Source organism: Plectrocnemia conspersa, unplaced genomic scaffold (genome assembly GCF_051122295.1).
Source record: "Plectrocnemia conspersa isolate PC_06_02 unplaced genomic scaffold, ASM5112229v1 ptg000011l, whole genome shotgun sequence".
NCBI classification, from domain to species: domain Eukaryota; kingdom Metazoa; phylum Arthropoda; class Insecta; order Trichoptera; family Polycentropodidae; genus Plectrocnemia; species Plectrocnemia conspersa.
This window is the reverse complement of record NW_028277175.1, coordinates 11,665,505-11,679,752: the sequence shown is the minus strand read 5'-3', so window position 1 is coordinate 11,679,752 and position 14,248 is coordinate 11,665,505. Positions and strand designations below refer to the sequence as shown.

Sequence of the window (14,248 nt, the reverse complement as noted above, 5' to 3'; positions counted from 1 at the left end):
CCTTTTTTAATGACTGAGTGAAACAATAAATTTTATAATGTGGCATAAATATATACATATGTATTATAGTTTAATATATACAATTTTCGTACGTAATCAAGTGAAAAGGTGAAGATATCTACGCGTGTTCAAGAGTGAACTGAAGAGTGTTTTATAATAATCATGGATTATGTATAATTCGATTTTAAACTGCAAGGACGAAAAATATATTATAGTGACTATTTTTTTCACAAGTGATGTAATTTCTAGTACACTAATTTATATTTTTTCATATTGATTTTATTTTACGATTGTATAAAGGATAAGTAAACGCTTGTAAACATTCTCTTTTATATATATATATATAAATATATATAAATAAAATGAGGTTTTAAACAGATGAAGTAAAAACAGGGTATCACATGAAATACCAATCAATTCGGCGACGAGTGCCATAATACCATTTATATGATATCATTTTAATTTGTACATAATATTATGATAAAGTATTAAGATCGAATAACGCAATGTGATTCCATACTCCACGTACCCGGCATTGTTTTAGGCGAACTAATCAAGATTTAATTGCGCTTTATGGTGTAAAAGTATAAAAATTGCTATGAATTAGTCAATGGCAAAAGTTATGTATGTAAATCGCATTGTTTGTATTATTTTATATATTTTATTGTTATCGGTGTGATTATTTTAATTGTAGATTTTTTTATTATAAGCAGTGATGTCTTTTGAAAAGCATTTATACTATAATATAACCAAAATCTTATTTTATATACATATAACTTAATGCACAAATATAATCTCTTCTATTATACTTTAAGCTATAAAATTATCATATTTTTTATTTTAATTTTTATATAAATTTATTATATACTTTATTTATATAAATAAGAAAATCAATTAGACATCACTGAATCTAAATCATATGACAATGTGGCTTTTTGCATCAATTTTATGTATTAAAAAACAATTACAAATATTGTAAGCTTTTCTTGTTAGCGTCATATATAAACTATCCTATAATAGAATCATAATTAAATATCAACATATAACCAAATTTCAAATTAGATTCAGAATGTTTAAAGGAACACACATTGTCAGTCATCCGAGATCGTAAACTCACGATATTCCGCATAGCCAAATGTAATGATATTTAGTGAAAAAATATTTTTAACGTAATCCTTGTAAATATTATATTATATACTTTTAATCTAACAAAACTCACATTAGAAGCTTTTATTTTTTTAATTATTTTCTATTGGAGAAAAATAATTGTATGATACTCTGTTATTATATCATATGCGACGTGCAATAAATTCATGTAGCCTATAGACTTCAAATAAAAAAATATATATATAGACATAATTTAGAATTATCATCATGTGAAATTACAGTGTTTCGTCTGAACATGTATTTTATTTTGAACTGTGGTGTCATATTGTTTAGATATATTGTATGTTCGTCCGCAGGGAGAGTGATATAAATATATAAATATTTTCATGGGAAAAAAACACTTAATTTAGACAAGCGACAAGAGTAACATTCGTCGCTAATATACATATATAAATATATAAACATGTAATTAAGTGATATTTTTCGCAAAAATGTGACTAAACAAAGCAATACTTTGTAACTTATACGTCTTACTCATTATATAAGTTAAGTGATGTCTCTATGTCGTTCGTAAGTTGCTTTAGGATCTCTCGCGGGGAGGTAGTATCGCAGCTTTACGGCGTTTCCAATTTGTTTTTAATATTTGTAAAAAAATACTGTACATAGGTACTTAATTGTAAAAATCATTACTTCTTTTGTACATATATTTGTGTTGAAGATTATTTAAAAATTATATTAAAAAAATATATATATGATGAACGATCCTTAGAAAAAGGCCTCAAAAATGAATCGAGCTGCAAATCTTATACTGGTTTGCGATCAGACTATTTTAGTATATGATAGAGCGCGAGCGAAAGTTTCGATCAGAAATACATTTGTGACTAGCCTACCCGTAACACTGTATCCATAGAGACAATGAGTAGTTTGAATGTTCAGCTGATATAAAAATGAATGTGTGGGACGAATGAAAGGTATAGGCGTTATTCTATTGGAATATATAATAAAAAAAAACAATAAATTTACTTATAATACCAAAAAACGAAATGCATTTATTTATCCTTTTTAAAACATTACATCCTTTAATTTTCAATGTGAGCCAACGGTTAAAATGCCGACATCGTAACAATTTTAAAACATCCACAAACACATCTAGCTGTAAAAATGGAAATTCTCCATAACAATAGATATATGGACATAATAATTACCTATACATTTATGAAAAAACAAGCAGAACGTACAACAAACGCCCGATGAACAATTATAACAATGTGAAATGGAATATTTTTACATCTACTTCTAAATTGATACAGTAATAAATTAAAAATCCATGCAACACAAGAATCATACTTCTGAAATCACATTATTACTTATATATATATAAATCCTATTTACGATTCACATACAATTATTATATATATTTATATTAAAATTTCATCAACACATACCTATAAAAACTGAATACGATGCGTCTAAGACATAAAATTTGTGCCTAATATAAAACATAAAAAAATCATAATATTGTTAAATCGATACAACAATATTATATAAAACTTGCTAAATGTAGGGTATATTATTTATATATATATGAGTCAGTACTGTATCTAAAATTATGCTGAGGACAAATACCTAGAGGCAGGTAAGTTGTCAAGACTAGAAAAAATTATGTTCACCACATGTGTGTCTCGCGAATCTCGCTTATGATTTGTCCAGCTCTCTGTAGCGCCTAAAAATCAATAACAAACATAAAATAACCAAAAATTTAATAATAAATACACTTCAAATGAAAAACTCACCTTCAACATGTCAGCAGCTTCTTTGCGTCTCTGAGCGATATGCTCAGACTCGTTAAGTAACGTCTCCGCTTGATCCGATTTATATAAATGAGTAACTAACTCTGGCTGAAGGTTATCTTTAACAAAATTTACGAGGAAATGCATCACAGCTTTCGGGACCGAGTCCTGAATTGACTTTCTCACAATGTAAAAATATGACTTAATGAGACGCTCTACAATAAAACATTTCATTTCAATAAAATTATATGCATATGTAATAAATTATAATATAAAACATACTAACCAATAACTTCACAATCGTGCTGCTCCCGATCAGATAACTTTCGCGATGTCTGACTAGGTACTTCTGGTAATAAATTAACTGGTTTCATGGGGCTCAAAACCCTACTAGGATCCATGACGCCATTGACCAAAGTGTCAGTTCTGTGATCCTTTGGATTTGACACACTATCCAATAGTAACTGGAAAAATTACAATTGAGATTAGCTCATTATGATTAAGCAAAAATCTGTTTAAATAAAAAAAGTAGTAATTACAGAATTGGGTGGTTGAGGATTTCCGCTGGGGGGTGTTTTTCCAGATTTAACTCTGAAAACGGGGCTTCCTTGATCGTCTAAAGAACGATTATCGTTTCCTTTCAGCAAGCCGGATACTAGAGCAGCGTCACGTTGGAAATCAGGATGCTTTGTGTTTATGTATGCTAATTCGATTGCAACTAGATTTTCAACCTATAAAATATATATTTAAAGAAACATAAGAGGGGAGGATGCAAAGTAAAATTATAATTATTATATTAGTTGTGACAGTATTTTTTCTTGATCGTATGGTAAGTGTTAGAATTCAATACTTGTGAAGACATATTTAGTTCTCATCAAAGTTGTCACAGTAAATTTACTACTAACAAAGTTACTATAATTTGAAAGAAGTTACAATGTGCGGCTAGTAATACTATTTTTTAAAACAATCAGAGTACACAATATTGTGTACAAAACCAGAATACTTATAATTTGTAGGGTCCAATTTATATCGTTAGCCACGAGCTAAATGGCACACTGATAACTCTGATATAGCGGCGGCGAGATCACACTTAGCTTATAGATACAGTGGAAGTGGCATCTCGTTTTCGGCCCCGAGGAGCGAGTATTATTCAATGTTATTCAATAATATTCGTAAAAATATGCTTGTAACTACGTAAATTTTATTAAAATCTACTGCAGTGGCCGATCTGTCACATAGCCACCTATCGCTATTCATTAGCCAAAAATTGATATAAATTAATCGGTTTTACAAAAACCGTCGTAAAAATGTGGCTTGGGGCACAATTTAAAGCCAACTAAAACTTGAGTTTAATTAATAATTATTTTTAAATGAAGATTATGGTACTTAGAAGCAATTATTGAGCAAAATTATGGAAGAAAAATATTTTGAGGTTAAATAAAAAATTATATAAAATACACGTTTTTGCACAACTATTACTTCTTTCTTCACAATAGGTTTGTTTCACACAGAAATTACTAATTATATAAAAAAAAACAGCAATAAAAACATAAACACTAAGCCATAGAAAAATTAAACAAAATTATAGTATATTTAACCATTAAAAGCAAAGAACACAGAAAAAGTGCAAAAATATATAAAAACACCAAAATGCTGTTTATATTTTCCATAGATCAAATAATTTCTAATATAACCTCAAAATGATTCACGATCAATATAAAATTAAATTACCATAGCATTCGTAGTTGGTAAACGTGTTCTAAGAAGTTGAGTAACGACATCGACAATTCTTTGGTGTAATCGTGGAAAACGTAGCATTTCCTGCTGCACTTCATTGCCACAATGTTGGACAATACGCTGCATTTCTTCGTGGACCTATTTCATCAAACATGTTTAATTTAATAAGTATAATAATAATAATAAAACTTGAAATAATTAACTAGTCAACTTACCAATTCAACACATCTCAAGGACGGATCTTCGAGCCTTCTGATTTGCCGCTTTACAAGCAATTCAAACGACACTTCAGGTACAAATAGAGCCGGTCGTGGACCGGTCGCATTTCTGATCGCTGTCAAAATGTCCATTTTGGTCAAGCCTACTAACGGATGCACCGAATCTAAGGTTCGTCCGAATGTCTCGTGGAATATGTAACAAATTCTGGCACCTCCGCACAGTTCCGTTGTCTCTATATTTCTGGAAGTGCCCTCAATCGTCGAGCAATAAGCGCTGGCAAACTTTGTGATGATTTGTAATAGCGTTTGAGATTTATCGGATACGTCTTCACCGTACGAATTCAAAAGCGATTGGAACTGTGACACCATCACGTTGAGTCTGACCTTCAATTCAGGAATACAATCACGGATGTGATGCATCAAGAGTCGGTTTAGAGTCTTGGCCAAGTAAGGCGTTCCGTTTCTCGTCGATATCGTCGGATACTTTCTTTGAAGAAACGTCGCTTCATCCTTGAGGGAATCCTTGATAGTTTTCCTATCCATGATGTCTTGCTGAGATCGATTGACCACTCCTATGATGCCTAATTTAACTGGAATCACTCTGCCGCATAATACGTCGATGGCATCAGTACCGGCGTCCATCAGGTCCAATTTTGTGATGACAGCCAGCGTCCTTCTACCGTCTGGATCGACGTCTTTAGCCATCTTAATACTTTCACTGGTTGCCATGTCAGTGTTAGCTGAAGTCACAGCTAACACTATTGAATTCGGATTTGATATATATTTAAATATAAGATCGCGAATCTGTGTTTCAATATCTAGCGGTTGATCACCAATTGGCACCTATAATTAATGAATACATTAAAATAATAAAACAGAAAACTAAAAATATAAATTAATTTATAATATTTACTTTTGTGATTCCAGGTAAATCGACTAATGTTAAATTAACAACTTTAGTAGAGAATATTTTTAGGTTAATTGCTTCACAGCAAATCCCTTTGTTATTTCCAGCCATTTTATCAGTGTCTCTGTCGATTTCTTTACGTATGTCTTCAAAATCTGTGAACACTTTATCCTTTGTATGTAAAAACTTGCCCCATTTTTCCAATTCGAGTGTACCTGCAAACAAATTAAATTGTTTTTATAAGAAATAAAATGTTACATTTCTCTGAATTTAAAATACATTTCAACACAATGGATAATAAAGGAACAACAAATGCCTTTCCAAACAGAGAGCGAGGCTAAGGCATTTTTATTTTGTAATACACCGAGTCCTTCGAGTCTCGTCACACATAAAAGCGAAGGTGTAGCGTTCCGAGGCGTGTTATAAAATAAAAACGCCTCACCACGCCTTCGTTTCGCTCTCTCTTTGACAAAGCCTTAAAAATGTGCATTTCTAATATTAACTCTTGAACGATATTATGATCTAAAATGATGTATATAATTTGTATTATTTAAAATTAAATTAAATTATTCAATGTATTGTTTACTTCATATTACAACGCATTACAACAATTTTTAAATATTTTGGCCATTTAAATTTTTTTGATATTTTAGGTGACCACCCTCTTATTGTTTTTCTCAAAACATAATAACTAATTCACTACTAGCTCCTTATTTTATTTGGCATGTCTAAGAATATGAAATTACATATTATTTTCGACATCTGGAGACGTGTTAGTGTTTACGTATTAAAAATTAAGTCAATGAAATCCGCAAAGTTAGAAGTGGAATAACAATTCAGAACAAGGATCTATTGTCTTATAAATTGGCATTTAATTTGAACGTGGCAGTACAAATTAGGCATGCAACACATAGGCACGGTACTACAGGTTAATCCAATCCTAAGGTGGCAGCACTGTAAATCAGACAGATGTCAATAATCACATGTGTTTATTGTAGAGACCACGTACAGCGAAGAATTTATGCAGTTTGGGAGTTAATGGCTTCTTAATTTTAATTAAAATCTTCTCTAATAAGACACATTTCTGTATGAAAATCCTCATGTGATTCATGCCCAAAAAGTGACTGGTGCGTATTGTGGTCAGGCGGCGTCATTAGGTCTTACTTTTTTGAAAACAATGAAGGTCAGACTGTAACAGTCAATGGTGAGCGCCATAGACTTACACAATAACAGATTATTTTTAGCACGAAAATGAAGATGTGGAAGACATGTGGTTTCAACAAAACGGCGCAACTTGCCACACAGTGCAACGTTAAATGTTTTGCGTGAAAAGTTCCCAGATCGCATTATTTCACGTTTTGGTGATGTCAACTGACTGCCAAAATCATGCAATTTAAAGCCGTCGGATTTATTTTGTGGAGTTACACTAACCAAAACATTTGAGCACCTAAAAACCAACATCCACTAAGTTATAGCAGGGATACCGCCCGAAGTGTGCAAAATTCATCAAAAATTACATCAAAAAGACCGGCTGCTGCAAAAGGTCAAGAGGCGGCCATATAACTGATATTATTTTTTACAATTAATGAAATACATCAAATGTTCGATAAATAAAAAAAAATTGAAGATATTTTTAAATTTGTTTTTTTAACACTAGATTGACGGGTATAAAGGTATCAATTTGACGGGTGTCCTTAAAAATAGTTATATAGTTACCAGATTTTCAAAAATAAGAAGTTTTCGATAATAGTGTTAATATATTTGCATTGTTCAAACATAAAGTCGTAAAAAAAAAACCAGAAATACTGCCTGATACAAATCAATTCAGAAACCCATAAATTTTACGGGTTCTGTAAATCTAATGTTAAAAAAAGTTTAAAAACTGAAGTTGGATCACCTTTAGTTTAAAATGGGCACTGCCCTTACAAAATCTACAAAAGTGGAGCAGATTCATTTTTTGAGTGGTGAAAGGGTATAGCTTATTGAAATTCATTGATGACTGAAAGTTTAGTATGGTATTGCATGTACACCCAAAACACCCAAAGTGACGTGCGTTTTATATGTCAAAGTTGACATTCAGCATTGAAATTTTTTTGGCATTAGCTCTTCTGGTTTATGAATAATGTCAAAAATATGACAGTACATTTTTGCTGTCAGTCGAGAAATCAACATGGAAAAACGAGCTAACATTAATTTTTGTCTTAAACTCGGCAAAAAAAACACCGAAATATATGAAATGATGCGCAGTGTCAGACAGACTTAGTGGTTTTCAAGTGGTTTGGCCGATTTCGTGATGGTCGTGTAAGCCTTGAAAACGATGATTGCGAAACGTCAGCCAAAAAGACTCGCATCAAAGGAAACATCGAAAAAGTGAAGGAAATTCTTTATTCTAATCGCTGTGTATCTACGAGACTCATCCCTATAAGTACTACTTATTGCATTTTGACTGAAAATTTGGACAAACGAAAAATCTGTGCGCGTTTCGTACTGCACATTGACGGATGACCAGAGTTGAGCACTGCAGACATGAAAAGAACTGTCGATATGGATCCGAAATTCATGTCAAGCATTATAACTGATGATGAGACGCGAGTCAAGTCTTTGCTCACCGTTTTCTTCGATTCAAAGGTCCACAAATAATTTGTGCCAATTGGTAGTTGACCCAAGGCAGTTGATTGTTGTTGCATGATAATGCACCAGCTCACAAAGCGAAGATTGTATACGAATTCTTAGGCAATAAAGGCATCATAGTGCTCTTCTGACTAATCCCAAAAATTAAGTTTACGTTGAAAGGAAAACATTTTGACACCGTTGATGACTTCCAAAGACACCTTTAAGACACTTCAAGAAAATTTCAATAAAAAATGTTTCGAAATTTTCTATGATCGTCCCGTATTGACTCGGAAGAAATGAATATAATATTACAGAATAACAAACGTCTTCTATTTGTTTTTAATCAGTCCTCGCGAATTCAGGACAGACAGTGTATCTCACTTCGGTGAGTATACAAGTGGACCAAAAAGTTTCAAAACAGTGTGAATTATATAGCTAAATAAATTCTGCCCAAAAGGTATAGTCAGGCGAAGAGGTGCAGAAGGCGATACACAAGCATCTGTGCACTGAGTTCAACGATTTATTATACTAAATGTTAGGGTTCAGCAGTCCCACAAGGAACATTGATGCATAATGTCGATCATAATAGGAAGAAAGAAAGATTATTGTGTAACAATTTTTTTCTAGTCGTATCCATACAAAAAGCGCTGTAAAACTTGTATTGTCAAAAAGACTACGTATAAAAATTATGTCTTTTTATACATTTTTCGTTCAATAAATTACAATAAATAATATTTAAGTCTTTTATTGGATTATCTATAAAAATTAAATCATGTTTTGTCTGCTTTTTACGTTTCGTGTTTTATAATCTAGTTTAAGATCATCTGGGTTTTCAAATGAAATTTTCAAAATTCTTCATTTATTTTTATTTTTATGACAATAGCGATGACTGTAAGTGGAAGTGCCTGCTTTTCTTTAAACTTCGAATGTGTCGTCAATGTCAACTCATAGTACGCTCCACTGAATGCGAGTTCAGACTCAAACTTCCATATATTCGAAATGATACTTGGCTGGTGCTCTAGCTTATATGCGATTAGGAAAATAGGAAGAAATTAATGATGCTCCGCTTCCCAAACTCCTTGGCCAGTAATAAATGATTTAAGAATTGGAAATTCTGTTTTTATTTGAATATACAGATTCATTATTTTTAAGTTGTGTTGGAGTTCTTCTTGAAACTCGCGCACTAAATCATTGTAACCACGGTAATAGTATGGATCAGTGGTTCCCAAAGTGGTCCCTACGGGATCATTCAGGGGGTCCATGGAAAATTAAAATTGATTTGGGGGTCCCTGAACAACATCAGGGGGTCCACGCAAGGTTTAATATAAAATAAAAAAATTGTGACACATTATTATTAATATGGAAGTTAAAATAAACAACAATGAATAAAAAAAATTCACACGAATTGTTATTTGCTAAATGTTTGGAATCTGATATGAAAGGTGAAACGTTATTTACTGAATTAAAAAGATTTTTCGATGTAAAAGCTATACCCTTGACCAACATCATCTCCGTTGCTACTGACGGTGCTCCGGCAATGGTAGGATGACACCGAGGCTATCTGGCATACTTAAAACAAGCTATACCGAATGTATTATCTGTACATTGTGTCATTCATCGACATTATTTGGTCGCAAAAAACCTTAGTGAACATTTGCATGAACTACAGTATGTCATTAGAGCAGTTAATAAAATCAAAAGGAATGCATAAAATGAGAGATTATTTGCTCAACTTTGTTTGGAAAATGACGATGACTTATGACTATAATCGTTTACTAATTAACACAGAAGTACGTTGATTATCTAAAAGTGCATGTTTGGATCGCTTCTATTCGCTCTTTGATTCAGTATTGGAATTCCTGGGGAGTAAAGACAATGATTTGCGTCACAATTTAAATATCTCAAAAAATGACATCGCTTATATGACCGATTTATTTGCCAGATTTTACGAGACTAATTTGAGACTACAAGGTGACACATTAAATTTAATCAAAACTAAAAGTGTAAGATCTGCGTTTGTTGCAAAACTTTTGCTGTACAAACAAAACTTGGGAAGAGGAGAATATTCTCAGTTTCGAAATCTTTCAAAATTGCAAAATAGAGATGAAGATTTGTTTGCTTATTGTCAACACTTAACGGCGCTTCATTCGGACCTAAACCAAAAATTTGAAGACATTCTTCACTTGGATATTCCCGACTGGGTGTTGAACCCTTTTGCAAGTAGTCAAACACAGAGCACAAATACAGATGAATACATACTAATACAGGAGAAACTTATTGAATTATCCAGAAATTAGAAGTTGAAACCAATGTTTAAACAAGGATACGACAACGTTCTGGTTACAAAAAAAGATCCCAATTTTATATCCAGCATTATGGATTATTGTACAGTTGTTGATTGCTTTTCCGTCTTCCTATTTTGTAGAATGTGGATTCAGTGCCGTTATGAGCCTCATCACAAAAAAAAGAAACCGACTAGAAATTAGTACTCGTGGGGATTTGCGGTTGCTACTCACAAACATTGAGCCGGACATAAATACACTCATAACATCCCATCAGGTTCGTTTAAGTCATTTATTTTTTTTGTATTTTATAATTTTAATAAATACTTCTTCAACAAAATGTTCTATTTATATTTTATTTTTATGTCACCATTTACCATTCAAGATGTCAAAGTTAAATTTGTAACTTTTCTATTATGCATTAATGTAGTTATTCACCCAGGGTCCGTGGGCAAATTTTGAGTATGAAAAGGGCTCCATGGGTCAAAAGAGTTTGGGAACCATTGGTATGGATTAACGTGACAAAAGACTGTAACTGAACGGACCACCACAATAGCTCTCGTTATGTCCAAGGGAAAAAAGGTAACAAATTAACAAGTTGTAATTACCCTCCGATGCAGAGAAAAGATATAAAAAGTGCAAATGTCACTTTCTGGAGGCATGAACATATTTCGTTGGTCAAATAAACGAGTGCAACAATTGGCTGAATGGTCGCTGAATGATTCGTCAGAAAGCTTTTCGAACCTATGATATTAAGGCCGGTCTCCAAGGGGCAAACGGCCAGAGAGAAACAGAGATCAAGGGACATCGGCAGACAGCAAGAGGAACATGCCACAGAGAAAGGAACATCGACACACATCGATCACCAGACCTCAACATGATCAACAACCCACACGCTGGAGATCGCCGTTAATAGTGTGGGAGAGTGAGGGACCTCTTTTAAGCTTGAAACCCCAAGCTCTTGAGAGGAAGTAAACTCTGTGAACACCCAACCGAGGTATCGTCCTTCGGACTACCAATGACGAGCAAAGCAATGCATTTCGATCCCAGTTGGCCAATAAGGGCCAGGCCCTTAGGGAACGGAGGCTAAATCTGGAACTAAGGCATCACGAAAGTGATGTACAAGGATGAAACGTAGAAAAGCAGTAGCATGCAAAGCTAATGCTATGCAAAAAATTTGCAGGTGGTCAGGAGAGCGTTTCTCAGTAACGCTCGGGAGAAACACTACTGAGACTCTAACAAATAACATAGTACTACGGGTGTGGATCCCGCTCATCCGGCCCTTAAAATCTGGATGCCGCCCATTGGGTTGGTCTCGTAGGGCCCTATAACCGGTAACGGCAGTGGTTCTTGCAATGGAAAACGTAGTAACACTCATGGGCATCATCCCTTCGCCAGCTTGAAGAAAAACAATACTCGCCCATAATAGTTTGTTGCAATATATATGTAACACTAAAATAAATTATTACAAGTTTCCGGCGTCTTTTTGGCTGCAAAGTCACACCTCTTAGGGTCAGAAACCTTAAAATAGCATACATCCAGCAACAATGTGTTTGTAGTTTCACTACCAGCTATCTGAACAAAGAACAGTTCTCTTTAAAAGCATAAAGGTATTTGTAATGTTCACAATAGATTGTATTTTAGTGTTTATTTCACCAGAATGAGATACAATATATCGCTGATGTTTTATTGTCCGATAAACCTTTGGGGCAGTCCGCAAAAACGCCACTTCCTTGAATGTGTATAGAACCTTATGGATAGTTGCTACAAGCCTAATTTCGAATTGGTATGTTTCTTACAAATAATAAATTCCTCCTTATACTCATGACAACTAAAAAATGTAAACATGTAAACAATTTACAACTATTTTTGCTTATCTTTTTCACTCTAAATACACTTGGTAGAAGACTGATTTTGTCGCCACTGACAACGTTGAAGTAATTCGCACTGGCAAAATCTATTTATGAGTCCTCATTCCAAAAATGGTTGGTCGAGTTATCAAAAATTATATATCTGAAGTTCGCACAAGCCTCAAAAAAGTTTCAAAAGTACTGCGCGGAAAAGCACATGCTTATTAAAAATTTGCTTTCAACATGAATAGTTGCAGACTAAAAAACATTTGTATATTCTTTCTGAAGAAATGCATTCCAATCTATGGATGTAAATAAAACAAGAACAACACTCTCGAAAATGTTGCGAGACTTAATCAGCTGGATATTATTGATAAAACAATAAAACCACAAACCAAAAATAGAACGCTTTACATACATATATTTTAAATGTGTTTATCGTACTTATTTTATTAACAATTTTATATTAATACCTTCTTCGGCACATCTGTGTTCAGTGTTGTCAATTGGAGTATAGACCAATTGTAATATCAAAGGTCTTCTGGTAACGATTCCGGTGCCCCTTGGTAAAAAGTCGCATCCGACCAAGCTTTCGATGACCGAACTCTTTCCGGAACTCTACAAATTAAATGATGAAATTAGTTACATTGTGACTGATTGAATACAACTAAGTTGTTAAATAATCCAGCTGGCAATAAATGAAAAATACTCCACCGATTCTCGAATGTTTATGAATAAATTAATTCAATTAAGCACTGTGAAAGTGGGACAATGTAATATTTGATTATCATTTGCAAGTTAATAAAATAACAGTGAATGTCAAACATGAGAATGTAAATAATAATTTAATTATTCGTTTTAAAAAAAATATGAGTTAATTGGTTTCTGAATATATTTATGATGTATAACAAATGAGAGTTGAAGTTAGAACGTCAAACCGCTTCCATATGGATGATTTTTAAATAACATATAAAAAAAATCGATTCATCTATTATTTGGTATGAGGTCATAGTCCGTGTGGATCGTTCGCAAAAATAAACGTTATCTTTATATAAGTTATGGTGAAAAACAAAGCGTTTCCACGGGAACGTCGGGGTAAAACTCAAATGTGTTATGCAACGGTCAAAATAAAGGGTTAAAAATGACCTGAGTGCCAAGAACCACGATCTGCGGAAGTTGAATGGCATCGGCTCCGACAGTGTTGAAAACATCTTGCAGTTTGTTGATGACGGGAATGAGGGCCTCCATGTTATGGTGGAGCGACCGCAGCACGGAAAAAGAGATCAGAACCTACCGGAGCGCGGGCCCCAACTGACAGCCAGCAACCATATTGGTTCTAGTGTTGCCATTATAAAAAGATTATAAAAAAATATCATTTGAATTAAAAGTCGTTAAAAACTTATTTTATTGTTTTATATTAATTAATCAAATAAAAATATAATCAAATAGTTGCAAATATTTAGTTTTGAAATTTGTCAATTTTACTAAATTGAACATGAAGTTTTATTTTTATTTTTTTTGCTTTTGCGCCTATCGTTTGTGAAAGTAGCCAACAACGTTTTTCTACATAAATACATTTTAAAATTTAAAACTCTTAATAAATTTAAAATTTAAAGTTTTTATCGCTGTGCGCGTGCTTATTCCCTAAGCATCAGTCAAAAATCACAATTAACTGTTGATCAGTGTCGTCGATAACACCTAATAACACACAACAACACTGATAAACGTTTAATTGCTGTTTGTA

General features: G+C 33.1%; 1 protein-coding gene across 1 annotated transcript; it reads right to left on the bottom strand.

Annotated features, from left to right (window-relative positions):
• Window positions 1-2,125: 2,125 nt before the first annotated feature.
• Drp1 (dynamin related protein 1) lies at window positions 2,126-13,856 on the bottom strand. Its single transcript, XM_088198150.1, has 9 exons — window positions 13,651-13,856; window positions 12,978-13,122; window positions 5,766-5,974; window positions 4,850-5,695; window positions 4,629-4,772; window positions 3,437-3,628; window positions 3,184-3,361; window positions 2,901-3,112; window positions 2,126-2,830 (listed from the first exon to the last, which is right to left on the bottom strand). The coding sequence occupies exons 1-9, from the start codon at window positions 13,750-13,752 to the stop codon at window positions 2,774-2,776; spliced, it is 2,085 nt and encodes a 694-aa protein (XP_088054276.1). The 5' UTR covers window positions 13,753-13,856; the 3' UTR covers window positions 2,126-2,773.
• Between the last annotated feature and the right edge of the window lie 392 nt (window positions 13,857-14,248).

What these genes read in the sequence shown, in the direction of transcription:
- Drp1 (XM_088198150.1), bottom strand. Translation starts at nt 13,752, where the DNA reads ATGGAGGCCCTCATTCCCGTCATCAACAAACTGCAAGATGTTTTCAAC. An exon ending in TCGTGGTTCTTGGCACTCAG is followed by an intron (nt 13,123 to 13,650) that starts GTCATTTTTAAC and finishes TTTAATTTGTAG; the next exon opens with AGTTCCGGAAAGAGTTCGGT. An exon ending in ATTTACCTGGAATCACAAAA is followed by an intron (nt 5,696 to 5,765) that starts GTAAATATTATA and finishes CATTAATTATAG; the next exon opens with GTGCCAATTGGTGATCAACC.